The 19,841-nt window shown below is 36.2% G+C and overlaps 1 protein-coding gene across 1 annotated transcript in view; it reads left to right on the top strand.

Moving 5' to 3' along the window:
- The window catches only part of LOC106961753 (contactin-associated protein-like 4), a gene marked incomplete at its 5' end in the record, with an annotated part of 37,204 nt that overhangs the window by 13,430 nt on the left and 3,933 nt on the right, over positions 1–19,841 (top strand). Inside the window, 4 exons of the mRNA XM_015055710.1 lie at positions 6,359–6,598; positions 8,057–8,281; positions 10,111–10,247; positions 14,849–14,936. Of these exons, the coding sequence (XP_014911196.1) occupies positions 6,359–6,598; positions 8,057–8,281; positions 10,111–10,247; positions 14,849–14,936 (690 nt within the window). The remainder of the gene's footprint in view (positions 1–6,358; positions 6,599–8,056; positions 8,282–10,110; positions 10,248–14,848; positions 14,937–19,841) is intronic.

Raw genomic sequence — 19,841 nt, 5'->3', positions numbered from 1 at the left:
GTAAATTTACATCTAATAACTTTTTTCCATTCATCTTAGGTTTGGAGTAACTCGAACCACAAACATTGACCTACTTTCACTCAAATGTAACGCATTCAGCCCAAAAGTCAGGAACTGCGGGTCTGTCTTATGATAACCCAATTGTGCAAAACAATTTTTTATGTTTTGTATCTACAATGATTACAAATTTTACATTATTAGTGAGTATATGATAATTTTATTTATTAGAGACAAAGGAAGGCAAAAAAAAAAAATATATATAATACACATCTCACTGTACACACATACTAATCAATGCACTCAATACAATACTGATGAAACATTGCACAAAAAGAAAAATTACAAAATTACAATCCAGCAGTTTCAGCCCTTTTTTTCAACAAAGAAAAGAAAAATTGAACAATAAAACTAGAAAAAAGAAAAAAAACAGAACCCCCTTTCCCATAGTACATGATAAAATTTTAAGGAAAATAAAGAAAAAGCACAATTATCATGACAGGGTTACTTTCTTCTCTGTTTTTATGTTCCCTTTTAAATTGTCTTCTGTTAAACTTTTTGTGTGGTGTCTGTGTGCCTTCATTAGTGGACAAAGATTACCGTAAAAAACGGATGTTAGATTTTACCAGTTGAAGAAACGGAAGAAAAGTCATTTTAAAATTTTGTTTTAAAAAATTGATCTGCATAAAGATTTAAATTCCATCAGAAAAGAATTATAATTTTTATTGCTCTTTTACTAATTTGGTCCTCATATTTTTGGTCAAAAACTACGAGGAGAACAATTTACCACCTTGTCATGCAGCTGCGACATCACTCACTACTGTTGATTTTTATTTACCAAAGCCTATAAGTTGTTAAACTTATTTTTAAAGGTTTCTCAAAGCAAGACATTATGATGAAAAATCTGATTTTCTTTTATTTCTATCGAGCCAACAATATCAAGCCAAAAAGAGAAGTTTCTGAAAGGATTATAAATGTTTCTTGGGGAGTTGAATCTTTTTGTTTGACGGTGCTGTTTAAGCCTGTTAATAGTACAGAGCTTTTCTGTGGTTTGGCTTGCAGCAGAAGCTGTTCGCAGTGAATAGGAAAGTGCTGAGGTGAAGCTTTCTGATTGCTAAATGACATCCAGATTCATTAGCTGTGCAAGCAGATCAGCAGTAAAACCTACCGCCTGGAAACCGCATCAGGATGTAAACAAATCGGAGCCTGCGTGTTGTTTACAGTATTTTTATGGTTATGTAAATTCCGTACAAAGACGCTGAGATGCTGCATGGTTTACGAGGACTGCAGGTTATCTCAGTTCATTTCACATTCTGCATGAGCTCCCCAATCCTGCTGATAGATTTGGAGCGAAAAGTAATGAAAATCCATCATTCATTATCAGTTTTAATCAATCAGTAAATATTTTGGGCATCACTTCTTATCAGTGAATCCGAACTTGAAGCAAAAGGACCAAACAGTGAAATTGGACAAGCGAGCAGCAGTGAAATTATGGAGGAATATTAATGTATTTATAGGACATTCTGCAGGTTGCCATCAGCAGCCTAAAAAACGACAATTTAACGACTTCATCAGATCTGCTTTGAGAGAAAATGTGTCTGGATATCAAGTTGATTGAGATGTTTTTTGGGGTTTTATTGCAGCATTTAGAGCTCAGTGTTTACATATTTATAACCCATATTAATGCTCAACCAGGCATGAATTGTATGCATTCACATTCATGAGCCATAATTCTGCCTTTAGCGGGTTTAGAGCAGCTTGTATTCCTGTAGAACATTTTCATGGACACAGAGACGTTTAGGCCTGCATGGTGAAATGTTAACTTCTCTTTTCAACCTCCAGTAAACCTTTCTAATAAATATTTAGTGCTGCACGTTTTCCTCAGACTAGAAATAAAAGAGCAAAATCTGGATCTGCAACATTACTCTGACTTTGGTTTGATTGTTGAACCTTGTTTCGATTAAAACACTATCATTTTTGGTTTAAAATATCAAAAATACAGTTTTAAAATTTGACAGTTTTGCTGTTATTGCACACTACTAGATGCTATTGTAGGTAAGCTATATGAATGTCAGCTTTCATATTAAATTTTTTTAAGCTTTACTTTACTTTTGTAACAAATGAAAAATAAAAATGTATATAAATGAGTTTTCATGTGATGTGTTGCATTATTTGATTTTGTATTTCTTTATTATTTGTAAGCTTTATCCAGCAAAAGTAATATGTTTATTAGTAGTAGTAAATGACTTGACATCCTTAATGGTAAATGTCTAATCTAATCTTTAAATGTCATTTTATCTCATCTTTGTTTTAGCAGGAAGAAAACATCCAAATAAATGTTTTATTCACACATTTAAACAAACTTTTAGTCAAACTTGTGCTGATTAAAACTTATGCTCTCATGTGATAATTTGTTAAATGTGCTGCTTCTACTTATCGTATCCAGCTGTAATTATGTCTGGCTGCATGTATGAGGTAAAAATGTATCTTCTGCTTTTCTCTTCAGCCTGTTTGTTTCCAAGCACCTGCTGTTTTTGGCTAAAATTAGTTTTAACTTTTATAAGCTGCTTCTTTTTCTGACTGAAACTGTGATGTTTATGTTTTGGAGCTGCCAAGTCTCAGTCCAGAACTCAGTAACTCTGAGCTAACCTAAAAAAATTAATAATTAAAATTCTTGTGGAAACAATCAAACAGCTTTCCAGGAAATACAGTGTAAGAAGTTTCTTTGCTGTAGTGCTGTTAAAGACCTTTCTGTTAAATAATTTTCAAATAAAAACTCAGTGTTTGTTGATAATCATCATAAATCCAGGTTCATGTGGGGTATGAATAGTTTAGGTCTTAACCTTTTGCTACTTGATTATTTTTGTCATTATCTGAAGTTGACAACATTTCAAACATTTTAAGCAGCATTTACATTTAAAACTTAAAGCAAGTCTTATGAAACTTTTTTTCTAAAACTGTGCTTACTGTTTTTAGCGAAACAAGTTACTTTAACCCACACCAAGTAGATTTGGCTCAACAATCTGTTCGCTGTTGTGGATATTTTGTCGCTTTAGTGACTCATGTTTTGCTCTGAGCAAAACATGAGTTTTTTTTTTCCTTCCATTGATTTCCACTCAGTTCATTCCTCAGTTTTATACTTTCTAAATCTGCAGGTGGAGGTTGTTTGCTTTTGAAGGGTAACTGTTGATACGTTGGCCTTCGTTTTGCTTACTCTTTATTTTTTTCTTTTCAGTTTCACTCCAGTTTTGTGCTCCAGAGCAGGGTGCACTTTCCCATATAAACTCATGGACAGTAACTGAGCTTCTCTTCTTGGATCATAAATTGTTCACCTGTGAAATTCTCACACATCCTTCTCTCATCAGAGTTGGACTTATGTACATGTTACTGTGATTTTTATACCTGTTCAGGGTTTCCTCCAGAAAACTTGCTAAGCCCAGTGGTGGGGGCGTCGAGGCGGTCCACCGGCGGTCTATCGTGTTTTTGTATTAAAAGATGTTAAGTTGACGGAAAATATCAAAGTATTACTGTGCAATTATATGTTACAGAAAAAGATCTCCAGTGAAATGCTATTTAAACCCACAACTAGTCTAAAAACAACAAATTTGCACTTCTGTTTAATCCAAATTAAGTCAGCGGCTCCATCAGGGCTTCAGGGGCCCCATAAACGCTAATATTTTAAAACGGACCACAGATACATAAATGTAACGCTTGTTTATTGAGATGATCAATGCTGTTAAATTTGATTCAATTGTTTAGGCATACATAAATTAAATGATTTTAAATTGTTTAACATTTAAATACAAGATTTTAAGGAGCTGGCAAGTTTACTTTGTAAAGCTTCAATGAACAATATTCATACTTTGATTGTTTTGTTACCATAGCAACAATCTGATGCTGTGAGTTAAGTCTTTGAATTTACAAATACAAATTAGTAAACTGCGATTATAACTTATTGCTTTTTAGGCTGGCCAATTAAACTACTCCCTTCTGCCATATTTCACTAACTCTAACACAGAAGCTGTTAGAGGTGCTTATGATTTTAGCAGGTTGAGTGGCCCCTAAGTCAAAGTCTGCACAAGGCCTCATGCAGCCTTGGACCGGCCCTGCACAATGAGTAAATCCGCTGCACTGTGCAGAGATGCGCAACAAATGGGAGATTTGGCTTTAGTAGCTCTTCCATTTCGTGTCTGTTGAGTTTTTAATTGTCACAGAAACTATTCTGGTTGGTCGAGTTTATGGGACGAGTTTCTCCGATCTCTGTGCGGCCGCGCGCATTAACTCTAAGTTTACAACGCATTTGATATGGTTTGATGCATCGTGTAACCGGAAAAATAATACTAAAAATAATACTAAAATAATATAAAATCAGCGTGATGCGTGACTCCGAGGAGAGAGCGTTAAAGCTCCTCAACGGGCTGAACCTGCATGATCAGGTTAGCGCTGCTCGTTATCCACTAACTCTCCGGCCAACCGGGACCACAGACATAAACTTTACAGGGAAGACAGACACAGAGCCACACGCTGGGCAGCGTGTTGAGATGTAAACGCCGCATATAATTGTTCGTTCACAAAGATAAATCATTCTCACCGCTCCACAACGCGCCTCTGAATTCACTACAAGTTATTCACATAGAGATGGGCAACCAGAGCTAACGCAGCGGGTTTTAAACTCTTACCTAGAGTTTCTCCAGAGGATCATAATTCCTCACAGTAAGTTGATGTAAATATCCATACAGGTCAGCCTGTGTCCAGTTTCAGTGAAAGGAGGCGCGCGCGAGATTCGCGCTGAGGTAAAGCAGCGGCAGCGCGCGAGGCAAAGCGCAGAGGCGCCAGCTGTGTGGTTAGTTCACGCGCTGTCGGCTTTAAATGCATAAACTAGAAACCTATCTATTATAAACCTATCCTTAAGGATAAATCTGCTCTGCTAGTGAAATGCTCAGAGTAACAGAGACGCTTGCAGCCTGGCTTTTTTTATTTTTTATTTTTATTTTTTTAAGGCAATTTTTTTCCCCTTGAAACGCAAACAAGCAACGCTTAGCCTGGCGGCGAGGCTAGTAAAGCATGGTGGGCCGCCAGGCTTATAATACACTGGTGGAAACTGCTGGTTTTATTAATGTCTATTTGTCATAACTTCCCCCTTTCCAGATAAAGTTGACCTTTTTATTGGTCTTATTTCAGAAAAGCAAATAAAGAAGTAAATGAAACATGCTTTTAAAACATTGGTTGCTTAAATATTTACTTTAAACACTTAAATGTTTACAGTTGTAACCAGCAAGAAGCTTGTATATAAATACATTTTTGTGAATTAAATGTTTGTTTTTATGTAAGCTATCTTACTAGCTCATCTATGGCAGTTTAACCTTTTCAACAAAGTAAAAATAATCATTTTTGTTTCAAGAACAAAACACAAAATCATACCAAGTATGTTTTAGTACACTTGAAATAAAATTAAATTAATTTACAAATAATGAAATGTAAGGTAATGAAAAGTTCTAGATCACAGACAAATAATTTCACTTATAACAAGACACAATGTTATAAATGAAATAATCTGCAGGTATGAAGAATTATAGATTTAAAACAAGCTCTTTTATCTTGCAGAAAAGTTACTTGTAAGTTAGTTTTGTGTTTTGGACTAGAAACGAGACAAAAACACCTTAATGTTTTGTGATTTTGCAGTGAATGGCAAAACTGCACTAATTGAAAGCATTATTGTCCTATTTTCTTATCATAAGTCTATTTTTCATTAAGTTCTGCAAAGTAGAACATTTTCATTATTGTTAGGACCATTAATCTGTTATTTTCCACTTAAAAATATGAGCCTTTAGATGCAGTCAGTGTTAGCATGAAGTTTGTCAAGTTTGAAAATGTGCTTAATGATTTGTGTCAGTTCTGAAACAAATGTAAACAATTGTTAGAGGGAAACAGAAATGTTGTAGAAAATGTGTTGAACTGGTAAAAAAGCAGAAGGCATGAATTCTTGGTGGTTTCCATTCTCCTGATGAACCCGTCTGCAGCTGAAAAGATGCGATAGACAGACGTAACGAAAGCAGATTAGTGTTGTCTTTGAATGCACCTTTCCACCTACAGCCTGCTGCTATTTCTGTGTTCATATTTGACAATTTGATGCTTCTGGAGGAGCTGATGTGACATGTGGGTTTGTTGTAAATGTCAGGTGGAATAAATAGAAAACCACAGGGGAAGAAAAATTCAGGCTTTTCAGCTCAGGTAGCAATAATTGAGACTCTTGAGCAAAGATGACAGACGGGAAAAGTAGCTCAAACGTGCTTTTGTCCTTATTTTCCAATTTCACACGGCTGAGCCACTTACACCGACTTCTCTCCTCCGGTGTTTGCAGGAGGCACGGCGTCCAGGCAGAGGGGTTTCAGAGGCTGCATCCGCGCTCTGCAGCTGAACGGTGTTACTCTGGACCTGGAGGAGAGGGCAGAGATGACGCCCGGCGTTCAGCCAGGCTGCCCGGGTCACTGCAGCAGCTACGGCTCGCTGTGCCAGAACCAGGGCCGCTGTGTGGAGAGAGCCACTGGCTTCCACTGCGACTGCAGCCTGTCGGCTTACACTGGAGTCTTCTGCCAGACAGGTGAGACCATGTTAAATAAAACTGGGAATAAATGTCTAAAACATGAAGCTATAAACATATTGGTCTGCTTTCTAACTGGAACAAAACCAAAACAAATAAAACACCAGTTAGTTGCCATAAGTGACAAATTCAGTTTTAATTTAAATTATTTTTAAAGCTTGTCCTGAGGTTATTGTATTTGAGTCAGCGTCTTTTTATTTGTTTTGTTAATCTGTGAATCAACATTTTTATTTATTTTTTTATTTTTTAATTTACTGCTTTTTATATTTTAAAGTATTTTGCACCAGGACATTTTGGCTACGTTCACACTGCAACCTGAAGCGACGCAAATCAGAAAAACTCAACCATTTTATTAAATTCTTTAGAAAACTAAAGCCATTAAAGGGGCTCAAACACATTCTTTTTAAATCTGTTTATTTAGTTAAGTGGATAAATCTGGAAAAATCTTATCTATTGGATAATTATTCACATCTTATGCAGAGATCTGAACTCTTCTCGATGCTCTGATTACAGCTGGAGGCTTTAACTTTTGTTGATCAATAAGGAACATTGAGAGTTTGAAAACAACTCAGATACTCATATTGGAGGAAATGCTTCAGCCACACTAACTCTGACAAGACTCTGGTTAAAATATAAACTCTTAATAACATTAAAACATTTCCAAGAGTCTTCTGATATTCATTGTGTACAATTCAACAGAAGATCAAAAGAATATTAGAAACTAATCTGCGAATCAACATTTAGATTAATTGTGTGAATATTTGTAGCTTGTTACGTTCCTGTAAAATGTCTCCAGCACAGAAGGCATCTTTCATTTCCTTTGCACTTGCTGTGGATAAGAAAGTTTCATGTTAGCATATTTTTTGAAACTACATCTGTTTGTTTTTGTTAAAATTAAATGTGAAGAAATAATTGAGCTTCCTGGAAGTTGGAACCAAGGATAAAACTGACTGGTTTTGTTATTTTGGCTGGTTTTCCCATGATGTCACACAAGGAAACACTGCATTTGACATGTTTTCTTAAAAGTGACCCACAGCTTTCTCTATTTACATCAAATAACCTAATTAGAAGTGTGAAGTCAACTTCTGGGCTCTCCCACGTTGTTTGAAAGGATAGTAAACGTTGTGTGTTATAAATCATGAGGAAAACTTGAGCAGTGTTTCATGTTTTTAAACCATGACAGGTTTTGTTCTCAGCTTCAGTGTGTGGGTGTTTTAAAGGTTAAGCTTCTACATATTTCCACAATACCTTTTTCTGTGTTTGCAACACTTAACTCTCATTTGAAAGCATTTGGATACCACATGAAATCAAAGGTTTAGTGAATCATAATCCTGTTTCAGAAGAAAAGTGCCGCCACAGTGAACTCTGTTTGGGTTCAGCAGGTTCAGTCACTGCCAGAGTTTCAAGACAATTTTCTTCTCTCCAACAGTGATGGATTATAATCTGTTTCCCTTGTAGAGCTGTCAGCCAGTTTCAAACCTGGAACGTCGGTCAGATACACCTTCAAGGAGCCGTACGAGTTGACCAGAAACAGCAGCGCTCTGCCGTCCTCCATCTACTCCGACACGACGCTGAGAGGAGAAAACATCTCCATGGGTTTCAGGACGGCTCAGAGCCCGGCTCTGCTGCTTTACGTCGGCTCTTACTACAGAGAGTTCCTGGCTGTGCTCATCAACAAGCATGGTGAGAAAGCTTCCTCTGCAAAAACACTAAATATTACCAAGGAGTTTTGGTCTAATTTCCTCTGCAAATTGGTAGTAAGGGTGCAACAGTTTTTTTAATTTTGAGAGAACATTTATCGGCCGATTCTTACATGTGAAGCCGATCTACCTCAGCAAAGGTTGAAAAATGGTCCACTGTCCTTTTTTGCTCTGCAGCGAGAGGTTTGACTGACCGACCGGCCCACCAGGTCATGTCTGCATGTTTGCAGTTGATACCCCACTGTTGTCAACTCAGTGGCTTTCTTGCTATATTGAGCAACATTTCAGAGAAAAAAAACTTGATATAGGCCAAAATCAGAATCGGCAGATCAGGCTTTTTAAAAATCGGTAATCTGCGATCAGCCAGAAAACTGCAATCAGTGCACTTGGAAAAAAGACTAAACTAACTTAATAGTGACTTTTCAGCAAAATATAGCAGCTTGTTTAAGTCAGTAATTCCTTAACCTTGATGAAAAGGTGTTAGTTGCAGTGGCAGATTACCGTATTTCACTCATAACAGGACATTTTCCTCATGTTATAAGTGAATGCCAATTGAACAAGTATTTCAGTTTTTTTTGGTCTTATTTCAATGTACTAATAGACTCGAATACATTGTACTAAAAACTAGACCAAAACTACTTGGTAGGAATTAGTTTTTGTGATGTTATATTTATGTCTAAATAAAATCAGATTTTAGTGGGTAAATCTTTGGATCCTTTTCATCAAAAGATGCTCGTCGTCCAACAGCTGATTTTCTGAATTTCTCAGCTTCCTCTCCTTTTCTCCCACTCAAGTTTTCTCATCTCCTCCTTTAATGTCTTACCCTCTTTCTGCACTCTTGTTATTTCCTCAGGAATCTTTCAGATCTTCCCCCCCATCTGGGTTTACCTCATTAACCCCTGCTGGTTTTCATCAGTACAGCTTCACCACCTGTTATGTTGTGCTTTTATCAGAGACGTCGTAAACAGTGCTGCAGAAATGGGACATTGTTCTGCTGCTAATAGGTGATAGATCAGGGAAATGTTGAATAAAACAGCCACAAACTTTGTTGGATAATTAAGTTGTGCCTTTTAAGAGTTGAAGTAGTAAAACTTTGAACTTAGAATTACATTTTCAGCATCCAGGAGTCTTGGAAAATTGGCACTTTGCACCTAGATTAGCTTTAAATAGATTCTTTCCCTGGTCCTAATGGCTCAGAAAGCTAATAGGAAGCAGGGCATTAAGGTTCTGCGCCGGCCGCGGATTCACCAGGTAAAGGCTTTTAATAGAAAGTGTCCATGTAAATCCCTAAGCGCTTTCTTTCACTTCCTCTGCACCGTTTTTAACCATTTTTTATCCAGGACAAAAAATTTCCTCCATTTTTTCCCTTCGCTGTGACAAACAGTGATTTCTTCTCTCTAAACTGTGAAGAAAAACTTCAGTAAATCTTAATCCTGAACTGTTTGTAATGGGATTAATCATAATAAAAATTGTAATAAAGTAAACATGTGCGCATTACAAGGACAAGGTGCAATTCATCCTTTCTAATCTTAAAGCCTCCAGAAATGCTTCTTCCATTGTGTTCACTCCTAATTCTCTCAATATTATAAAAAATTAATTAGATTTAGAGTTATTTCATAAATAGGGACTTACAACTAATCCTCTTAGCATGAAAAGCGTTATTACCTCAGATGCTCATCGTTCTGATTCATTGCTGAGGTGAAAAGGGCATCTGCAGACAGAGGTGAAGAGATTAAAGAACAAAGACGAGGCTATTTTCACCAACAAGTTTAAATTGAGGAGGAAAAAAATAAACTTTTTTTGTGTGTTCAGATAAGCTGGAGGTGAGATACAAGCTGGAGGGCAACCGAGACGCTGACGTGTTGAGGAGCAGCAGCGCGAGGAACCTGGCCAATGGGCAACTGCACAGCATTACCATCAGGAGAACGACACACATGGTGTCTGTGCAGGTAGCCGTGCACTCAGGAGAGGCTTAATCTGCAAAAACACAACATTCTACCGAGGAGTTTTGGTTTGGTTTCTAATGCAAATGTCATTTGACGCTTAAAATAAGACAAAACTAACTTACAAGTAACTTTTCAGCAAAACATAGTAGTTTGTTTTAAGTCAATAATTCCTTAATGTTCATGAACATTAAGGAATCTGTTGGTCACTTATAACCAGACATTTTTCCCAATTAAAGGTGAAATAATCTGCCAGTAGAACCAGTGCTACTGCCCCGTAGCTCTGATCTCTTTAATGATCTGCACACACCGATAAACTATTGTCATTTTCTGGTGAATAACCCTCCACTGAAAGGTTGTCTTAAAATGTCAAGTTTGATAAAAAAAAATGGAGCATGATTACAATTTGCATCTGTTTTTAATATACAGAATAAAACCAGTCGAAGCTCGGTGCGTTTCTGTCTCACCCAGCATACTGAACCACAGGCTTAATTGTTGCTATCAGCTTCATCATTAGTGTGGAGTTGGAGTGCTATAAGGCATTCAGACGAGATGAGACGAGAAAATATATGATGTGGTCTCCATGGCAACGAGACAAGAGTTTCACTTTATTGTTGGAGAAAAAAATGAAAATCCACATTTTGACCTTTCACAAATACGACTAGAGGAAAACACACCATTTAATATACCTGCAACATCAGAGATTGTTAAATTAAAACTTATGTAAAGAATTCTTTAAAACGTAAGACATTAAAATATGTTTTTATTCATGAAGCCTATGCATGTGAGAGAGAGGAGGTAGTTTATCATTAATGCATGTTTCTGACCTTTGTATTATGCAAAATAAGATGTTTACCTCACAAAGATATTAGTGATGTCTTTTTTAAAGTGGAGAATAATAAAATACTCTTAGCTGAAATTATATATTGTGTGGGTGGTTCGGTGGGAGGCACAGAGGATTTGGTAAACAAACATTTTTTTTTTCATTCTCCAAGACGAAATTACATTTCTTTAAAGAAAATAGCGATCTAAATTTATGTTGGTGTTTATTTTTCATAATAAACATGAAATATTGTTAAGATTTCTATGGATTTCTTTCTTCTCCATATGACTTTTTGTATCTCTTGTTCTTAATGCAGACATCTGGTCGCTGTATAATCGCTACAAAATATTTATTTTCTTGAACAAGTATGTTTTCTACGGAAGCGGATTGCTATCACGCAGGGGGGAAAAAAATCAAGCGCTATCACGTTATGACGTGATACGTATCTTGTGTAAACGTGATGCGTATCTTGTTTAAATGTGATACATATTTTGTTAAAACGTGATAGTGTCTTGTTTAAACGTGATAATTTTATGTCCAGGAAGTGGCGGTATTATGCTAGGCTAGTATAGTGACTTACATGAATTAGTCAGGTTTCCTTTCATGTTTGGTCTACAACATGTAGAGATACGGATGCTGCTTTGCACTGTGGTTAAAACCATTAATAGCATGCGTACTCTGACAAGATCCTAAACAGAACGGGACTGCACAGAAGGAAACGTCAGTCCGGTCCTCTAGCTGTAGCGGCGTTCCTGACTGTCTGGATCGAAGTTCAAGTTGGCTTCCGATTGTAGCTTCTGATTCGGGAAATGGCTAAAGGGAGATTATAATGGAGGCTCAGACGTATTTGCTGACCAGTTTCTGTTCAGATTTTAACGGTACACTTGCTGAACAACGGCAACGGCTGTTCGTAACCAAGCAACCGAAATCAACAGAAGGCTAGGTAATGGCAAAAGACAAAACTAGATCCTGTTAAGCATTCTTCAAAATAAAAGACTTTCTCTCTCCAAAATAAATCATAAATAAAGCTTTGAATTTAATTATTTTTCACGTCACCTTTTTGTAATTATGTACAATCAAGTTAAATTCGGTGAATAATAGTAATTATTAAGCGCCTAAATCCTGCTGAAACACAAAATCTTACAAAGTATTTTTTGTCTAGTTTGTTGTGCAAATATCTTAATACATTTGAAATGAGACAAAACTAACTTGTAAGTAAATTTTCAGCAAGATACAGGAGTTTGTTTATGGTCAGTAAATCCTTGATATTGATATTTATTTGTTTCATTGGCAGATTATTTCATTTACAAGAGGGGAAAATGTTTTGCTTTAACTTAATTCAAGTATATTCAGATATTTTCTCTAGAAACTAGAGACAATCTTTCTCTTTTGTGTTTTTGCAGCGTAGTGACATGATGTTGCTGTCTGAGCTGCTAAAAAGCAACCTGCCGTCCTGGACTGAAGTCCTTCTTAGCAATCCCCAAAACCAGCATAGGATTGTTTTATGTTATGACTGCAGGCCTTAAGGGAACAAAATACATCAACCAACTAATTAAATTACACTTCAAATGAAATATGAAGCACGGTAATCTTATCTGGATCCAACAACTCTCCCAGCTTGTTCGCAGCAGCCGGGTTTGATGTATGAGGATGGCACTTACAACCAGGAGTCAGTAGCTGGAATGTCTCTTTAATTATAAACAATGTGAGATAAAATACAAGGTGACCTCATCCTGATTCGCCGCGTGTGAGGCTGCAGTGAAATATGAAGTGCGCTTCGTTTTGTCTGCTTCCATCATCATGAATCATTGCTTTGTTATCAACGCGCTCTGAGGAAGCAGGGCGGGGTTTCATGCAGCCATTTCCTGATGGCCAGCAGTCTCTCAAGTGGACATAATCATCTCCACCGCCCTGACCTCATGAAAAATGACCCAGTAAAGGCGAAATCGCTCCAGCAGAATGTCGGATCGCCGGGTTCTGGCTCTTATCGGGGCTCCCTTTGTTCGCGATTCTTTTGGGTTTTACAGACGGTGTTTCATTACGGCTGGAAAGCAGTACATCAGACTGACAGGGAGCGGAAAATAAAGTCCTGGCCTCAACGTAAGGAGCGCTTCATGTTCAGACTGCTAAGTATAAACGTACCAGGAAACATGGAGGTGGTCAAATAAATCCGGTAACGGTAAAGTAAAACAAGCTTTGTTCAACTGGCTGTAAGAGGCCTTGCTTGTAATAATCTAGTTAAACTTTAAACAGGATTTAACACATTTACTGCATGAGTTAATCAATCAATCACGTTTATTTGTATCACACATTTCAGCATCCAGCAGTTCAAAGTGCTTTACATGATAAAAACACAAACATACAAAGTCATAGAAGACGGTCAATAATTGAGATATTACGTTTCGTCAAGTGACATCATTTCATATGAAGATGTTGGTCAGTGTTTCATTAATTATTATTATTATGAAGAAATTTTATTTATATAGCACTTTTTCAGCAACAAGCAGTTCAAAGTGCTTTGCATGAATTAGAAGAAAAGCAAAGACAACAAAATAAAATAAAAAACAAGCACATGAAAAGAAAAACTGCACTTTAAAATGTTCCATTTAATTGTTAGTATGAACCACCATGAAAAAATAAAAAAAGCATTTCAGCAAAGAATCAGAAGTGAGTTTCAAGACTTACTGTTTGATGATTTGATATTAAAGAATTTTAACACAGAATTTTATCTACAAAGATGAAGCCATTTCACATGAGAAGTTATGACAGATAGCGTAGTGTGAAAAAACAAAACAAAACAGTAGGTCCGGAAGAAACAGGCCCACAGCATCACGCCTCCATCACCATACTCAACAGTGGGCATTGGGTGCTTTCCCAGACATTGATCCTTTGTTTTAGTCCAGACCAATCTGCTTTTTTGTTAACAAAAAGCTCAATTAGAGTATAGAAAAGTTCCTATTTTAAAGTTTGTGTTGGTAGAAACAAACAGGCTTTGTCCTGACACTAAACATGTCATGTTGGTATTTAGATGTGTGTCTTAATGGTCATTTTGAAGAAGCACAGATCAAAAAGTGTCACTAGCCTCGACAGTAATGGCTTCACATGAAATACACTTTTCATTTTCTGACAGCTCTTACAATGCAGGTGTGGCTGGGAATTCGTAAAATCAAAGTACAATGCTTTCTGTGCTTCACATCACATCTGAAAGTTGATTTTAAAAACTTCTTATGGATCTTTTCATAGCTGAGAATCTTAAGATTTCAAGCCAAGTTAAAGAAACCAACAAAAAAAAAAATCAGTAAAATTTCTTAGCAGTCTCAGAATAAGCAAATTTTCAGTTAAAGATCTTTCAAACTTTGATAACCTAATTAAGTGTTAATTTACATGTCATGCTGGAAAATTATGAATGTTTGATTTCCACTTAGTTAAAACGGGGAAAATAAAATTATCCCTCATTTTTTAACTTAGCATGAAACTCTTGAGAAGCATTTTCTCAAGATAATTTTCCCAGGAAACTTCTGGAATGATTATTAATTATAAATTTAGTTTTGTTGAGTTGAAGCCATTAAACTGCACTGTAAAAACACAAAATCTTACTAAGTTTTTTTTTTTTTTTTTTTAGTTTCCAGTGGAAATATCTTGGTAAACTTGAAATAAGCAGAGTTTTGTAGCACCGAAACAAGATCAAAAACAAGATTTTGTGTTTTTGCAGTGTGCACATACAGAAAGGTTTATGAAAAATACACATAAAAACTAAATTCAAATCTCTTTTTTTTTCCATTAGGTTGATCAAAATGCCAGAGAAGACTTCAACCTCACGTCTGACGGAGAGTTTAATGCCATCAAGTCGCTGGTGTTGGGCAAAGTGCATGGTAAGTGAGGAGGCAGTGAGAGCAGAAAGTAGATATTTTTGGCTTTAAAGCACTCAGACTTGTTCGCTCTCCTCCAACACTCAGCAGGTCCACTTTCACAAGAATAAAAGGAAAAAGATGGACTAAATGCATTGTTACTGCACACAAAAAAATGCTAAAAGTCTACTTTAGAACAGCTGGTGCTGATTTCTTTTATATTATATTTTCTCTAATGATTAAAAATCAACAGTATTTAATAATTTCTTGCAGTTTGATAAAAAAATAGTTGCTCAGAAATTTCTTTTTGTTCTGAAGAAACTGTTGTTGTGAATCGACTTCCATCCTTATCGCTACAACCAGCAATGAGTCTTTGAAGAAACCACCTGGTGCCATGGAAATGAAAACGGTCAAATATGTTGTGCTTTTCCAAAAGTTACAGCAGAGTTAGAGCTCAGAACTTTTAGAGTCTTTAAAAAGTACATTTCTGCTCCATATTATTAGATAACTCTCAGGTCTCAGTTGTTGCCTTCAGAGCAAAATGTCTCGCATCTGCTGCATTATGGGTTCAGAGCAGGTGGGGAAGGCGACCAGACCAGGACATATGTGAAGTACTAATGTACAGGAAGGACTATAAAATGGTTTGAGTCAAGATTATAATACTATAATAAAAAAGTACCTGTTTCCTGACCTGATTACCAAGCAGACATGCCTGATTAAAGTCCTACAATGCAAAACCAAAATATTATGAAGTATTTTTGCTTAGTTTTTAGTGCAAGTATCTTATCACACTTAAAATATATAAAAAATAACCTGTAAGTAATGTTTCAGCAAGCAATAGGAGCTTTAAGTCAATAATTCTTAAATATTGATGAAAAAGTTCTACTTTCACTGGCAGAACGTGGGAAAAATGTTTCAAGTGCTTTCTTCCAATGCAACTTTATTTATCAATATTAATGAATTATTGACTTAAAACAAGCATCCATATCTTCCCGAAAGTAACTTGTAAGATATTTGCACTAGATGTTAGACTGAAGATACTTGGTAATATTTTTGCAGTGCAGATTGTGCAGATAATTTAACTTCTGCTCCACGACCAGATTTCCTGAAGTCCTAGACTGTGTGTACAATCCTTGACCAAACAAATACATACAAGTTTATACAAAACACAGGATTTTTTTCATTTATTAAAACTAAAAACATAACATATACATTACAAGACAGGGTCACATAAAACTCCTCTCTCACCTGGGGGCCAGTCCTTGGAACCGTTTAACACTCTGGTCACGAAGCAACAAGCTTATCTACCCGGCAACAGCGTGTCATAAACTCCATGCTGGAGTCACTGGAGAGTGTGAGGAGGGAGTGTGTCAAGTCATTCTGTGGCAGAAAAGCCCTCTAAACATGATTTATAGAGAACATTTCTTTCTTCTTGACTCAGTTCTTCCTTTTTTGTTCAGATGTTTTTACAACAGTGAACAAAAATGCAGTAAGAATGAAAGAAAGTAAAATTTTTGCTGATTCTTTGTCATTTTTTTTAAATTTTCTTAGAGCTTGCCATGTTAGTTTATTATTTTGTTAGTTTATTTATTAGTTACTTCTGCATAGGATTTAGTTTTCTTTGAGTAGTTTGTTAGTTTTCACCTGGTTTATAATTTCTCTGAGTCCCAGTTCATCTCTGTGTTTCCTTTGACCTTAAAATTGCACAAACTGGAGTTACAATGATAAATTTCCTTAATGGAAACACAGAAATGTTAAAATAAATATATGTTTTTTTCCATTGCAAGTTTTTGCGTTATAAGAGATTTGTGGATTTTGAAAAACTGCAATGGAAAAACTTTTTTTTTGCACCACTCCAGTTTGTAAACAGTGATTGAGTATTAGGACCACACTCATAAAATAAAATAAACTCTGAGAATAAAGTAATAAAACTACGAGAATAAAGTCAAAATTAGAACAATAAAGAAATAATACAAGCATACTTAACATTACGACTTTATTCTGTTAATGTTATGACTTTTCTGGTATGCTTACAACTTTATTCTCATATAATTTTGATTTTGTTCTCATATTTTTATGACTTTATTCTGTTTTTTTTCTTAGTAAGGCCCTATTTCTCCATTGTAGTACACAGCAGCTCATTTGGACAATGTACCTTCTGCACTTGGGTTCTTTTCATGACTTACACTTTTTGACAATTTTCCAATACTCTAAAACCCTCAAAAACCTTTCTGCGTTTGTTCAATCAAGCTGAAAACCACTTTTATAGGTGAAAATTAGCTCAAAAGAAGAATGAAAATAAACATATTTAACAGAGATGGGTGAATTTTAAATAATTAATCTTCAGTGAAAGCCGACTCATTCTATGAAAAAACAAGAAAACGTTCCCAGATGCCTGGAGAAACAAAAGGACGCCTTTCTGTTCTGGCAGCTCTGCTCTGTACAAAGCTTTTCTTTGTGTCATGTCTAGCAAATATTTGATGACTTGTCATAATTTAAAATGGACCTGGTTACTGCGCTGGACCGATGAGGACTTTCTGGGAGTTCTTCACAATGCATTGCCTTGGCCAGAAAGATTTTTAGTCTTAAAGTAAAAGATCAATTCTCTTGGTTCTTGCAAACTATTTCCAGACCTCAACTCCCCACGCTGCAGAACGATGCACATGGCTAAAAGAGAGACTGTGTGATGGTAGCAAAAAGTCTTAGCCAGTAGAGTTTATCCAATATAAGAGAAAAACCAGAATTTATGTCTGAGGTTAAATAAACAATTTAAAATGCATTCATAATGAAAACAGGAATGCTTAAATCCCTGCAGTTTAGGGTGAAAATTGATTATTAATTCCATATTAATAAAAGATTGTGTTTCTATAGATTTTAGTCGTTGTGAAACTGCAGCAGATGAGTCTGATTTTACCCCCATTTTTACCACTTACATGCTGCATTGTAGAAACATGGCACTTCTATTCTGTGCACTGAAAAAACACAAAATCTTACCAAGTATTTGTTGTTCATTTCTAGTACAAATATCTTAGTACGTTTGAAATGAGATAAAAATAACTTGCAAGTAACTTTTCAGCAAGAAATTAGTTTATTTTAAGTAAAACATTCCTTAATATTGCTGAAACATACCATAAGCTAAACATTTTAAATTTTTTAATTTATATTATTGTTCCACTGGCAGATTATTTTACTTATAACTAGTACTTTTTCATCAATATTGACTTAAAACAACATCATATCTTCCTGAAAAGTTACTTATAAGTTAGTTTTGTCTTTTTTCAGATGGACTCAAACACCAAATATTTGGTGAAATTTTGTATTTCTGCAGTTTGTTGCACCATATTGGTGCCAAGCTGAATGGAAATCGTGACGCAGGAAGTAAAAATGTGAGGTTGTCGCCCATTTCCACATGCCGAAAATGCATCAGCTCTGTTGGATCACTGAGTAAACAAGTTTTTGATGAATGCTGTTTAAATGCTTTTTAAAAGCAACAATCCATGTGTTGGCTTCAGCTGAAACATCGCCACACCTTCCAGGTCTAGCAAAATGCTGTAATGTATTTCATAATGGACTTTTAAAAGCTTGGGCATCGTTTTAGATGCTGGTGAAATCTTTATGCCACTCTGTTTTGCACTTATTGCCCTCGCAAAATAAAAAAATAGAAAGCATTGTGTCTAGCCTCTGGGCGATGTATTTAGAGAATTTGGATTTTTGTACTTCTCACATGTGCATAAGTGTTTATTTCTTTGCATTATTGGAAAGAGTCGGGAATGTGTGGTGTCTTTGCTATGATTTATCCACCTAAATGTGCATTCGTAGACAGGGAATTGTAAAAGGCTCAGGGTGACAAGAGTAATAGGGACCACGTCATGATTTATTCATGTTTCCTTTAAGCGGCTCCTTCAAAGAGCGTCTGAAATATAAGTTGCAAATAACATGAGGGGCTGAGAGGCCGCAGCCTTCAGCCAGTCTGTCGCTTTAAAGGGTATCGCCCATTTATTTTAGCTTTATCTGAAGAGACTGTCATTATAGTTGGAGAATTATACATTTCACTAGTTTGTCTGAGTTGAATGTGAAATTAGGATTGTTTTTTCTTGCAGGACAGATTGAGAAAAGACCGAGTAGGCTGCATGGTTGTGTTGTTCTTAGCACTGTTGCCTTGTAGCAAGAAAGTCGTGGGTTTTTGCTTTTAGTCCCCATGAATATGTGGGTTTTCTCTGAGTACTCTGACTTCGTCCCAAGGTCCAAAAACAAAACGGTTAGGTTAACTGGTTGCTCTGATTGCTTTTAGGTTTGAGTGTATGAACGGTTGTTTTTGCAGAGTTGGGTAATATTAACTACTTGCATTTTGTATAGTTACATTTTGGTGTAATTTCTAGTACAAATATCTTAGTACAGTTGAAATAAGACAAAACTAACAAGTATGTTTTGAGCAAGGTAAAAGAGCTTGTTGTGAGAAAATAATTCCTTAATATTGATTAAAACGTACTAATTCTACTGGCAGATTGTTTCACTTCTAATATGGGAAAAATGTCTTGCTTTAAATTAAACAATCTGCCAGAGGAACTAGTACTGCCACATCGTTGAAATGTGGCAAGGATGTGGCACATCCTTTAAAACACCCTAAGATGTACATTTTTAATTAAATTTACAACAGCTCTATTTAAGGTAACTTAATAAATCCTCATTTTATTGTAGTCTGGTGTAAAGCTCAGGTTTGTTGTCAGCTGAACGAGCGCGGCGCGTTTCAACCTGCCATGTCGACGTACAACCTGCTGTCCACTCTGTCAACCCGACAGCGGCAGAGACTCTGATCAGAATCAGAAAAAGCAGCGGCGACGTGGATTTCCCGTCGCTTCCCCCCAGCCTCGTCATCCATCAGGCTAACTAATGGAGCCAGAAGGAACACAGGGAGGCTGGAGGAGACGT

Source organism: Poecilia latipinna, unplaced genomic scaffold, assembly GCF_001443285.1.
Source record: "Poecilia latipinna isolate Pla-1442-1.1 unplaced genomic scaffold, P_latipinna-1.0 Scaffold1332, whole genome shotgun sequence".
Classification (NCBI taxonomy): Eukaryota; Metazoa; Chordata; class Actinopteri; order Cyprinodontiformes; family Poeciliidae; genus Poecilia; species Poecilia latipinna.
Note: the sequence above shows the minus strand (reverse complement) of the source record. Positions and strands in the feature narration are given on the sequence as shown.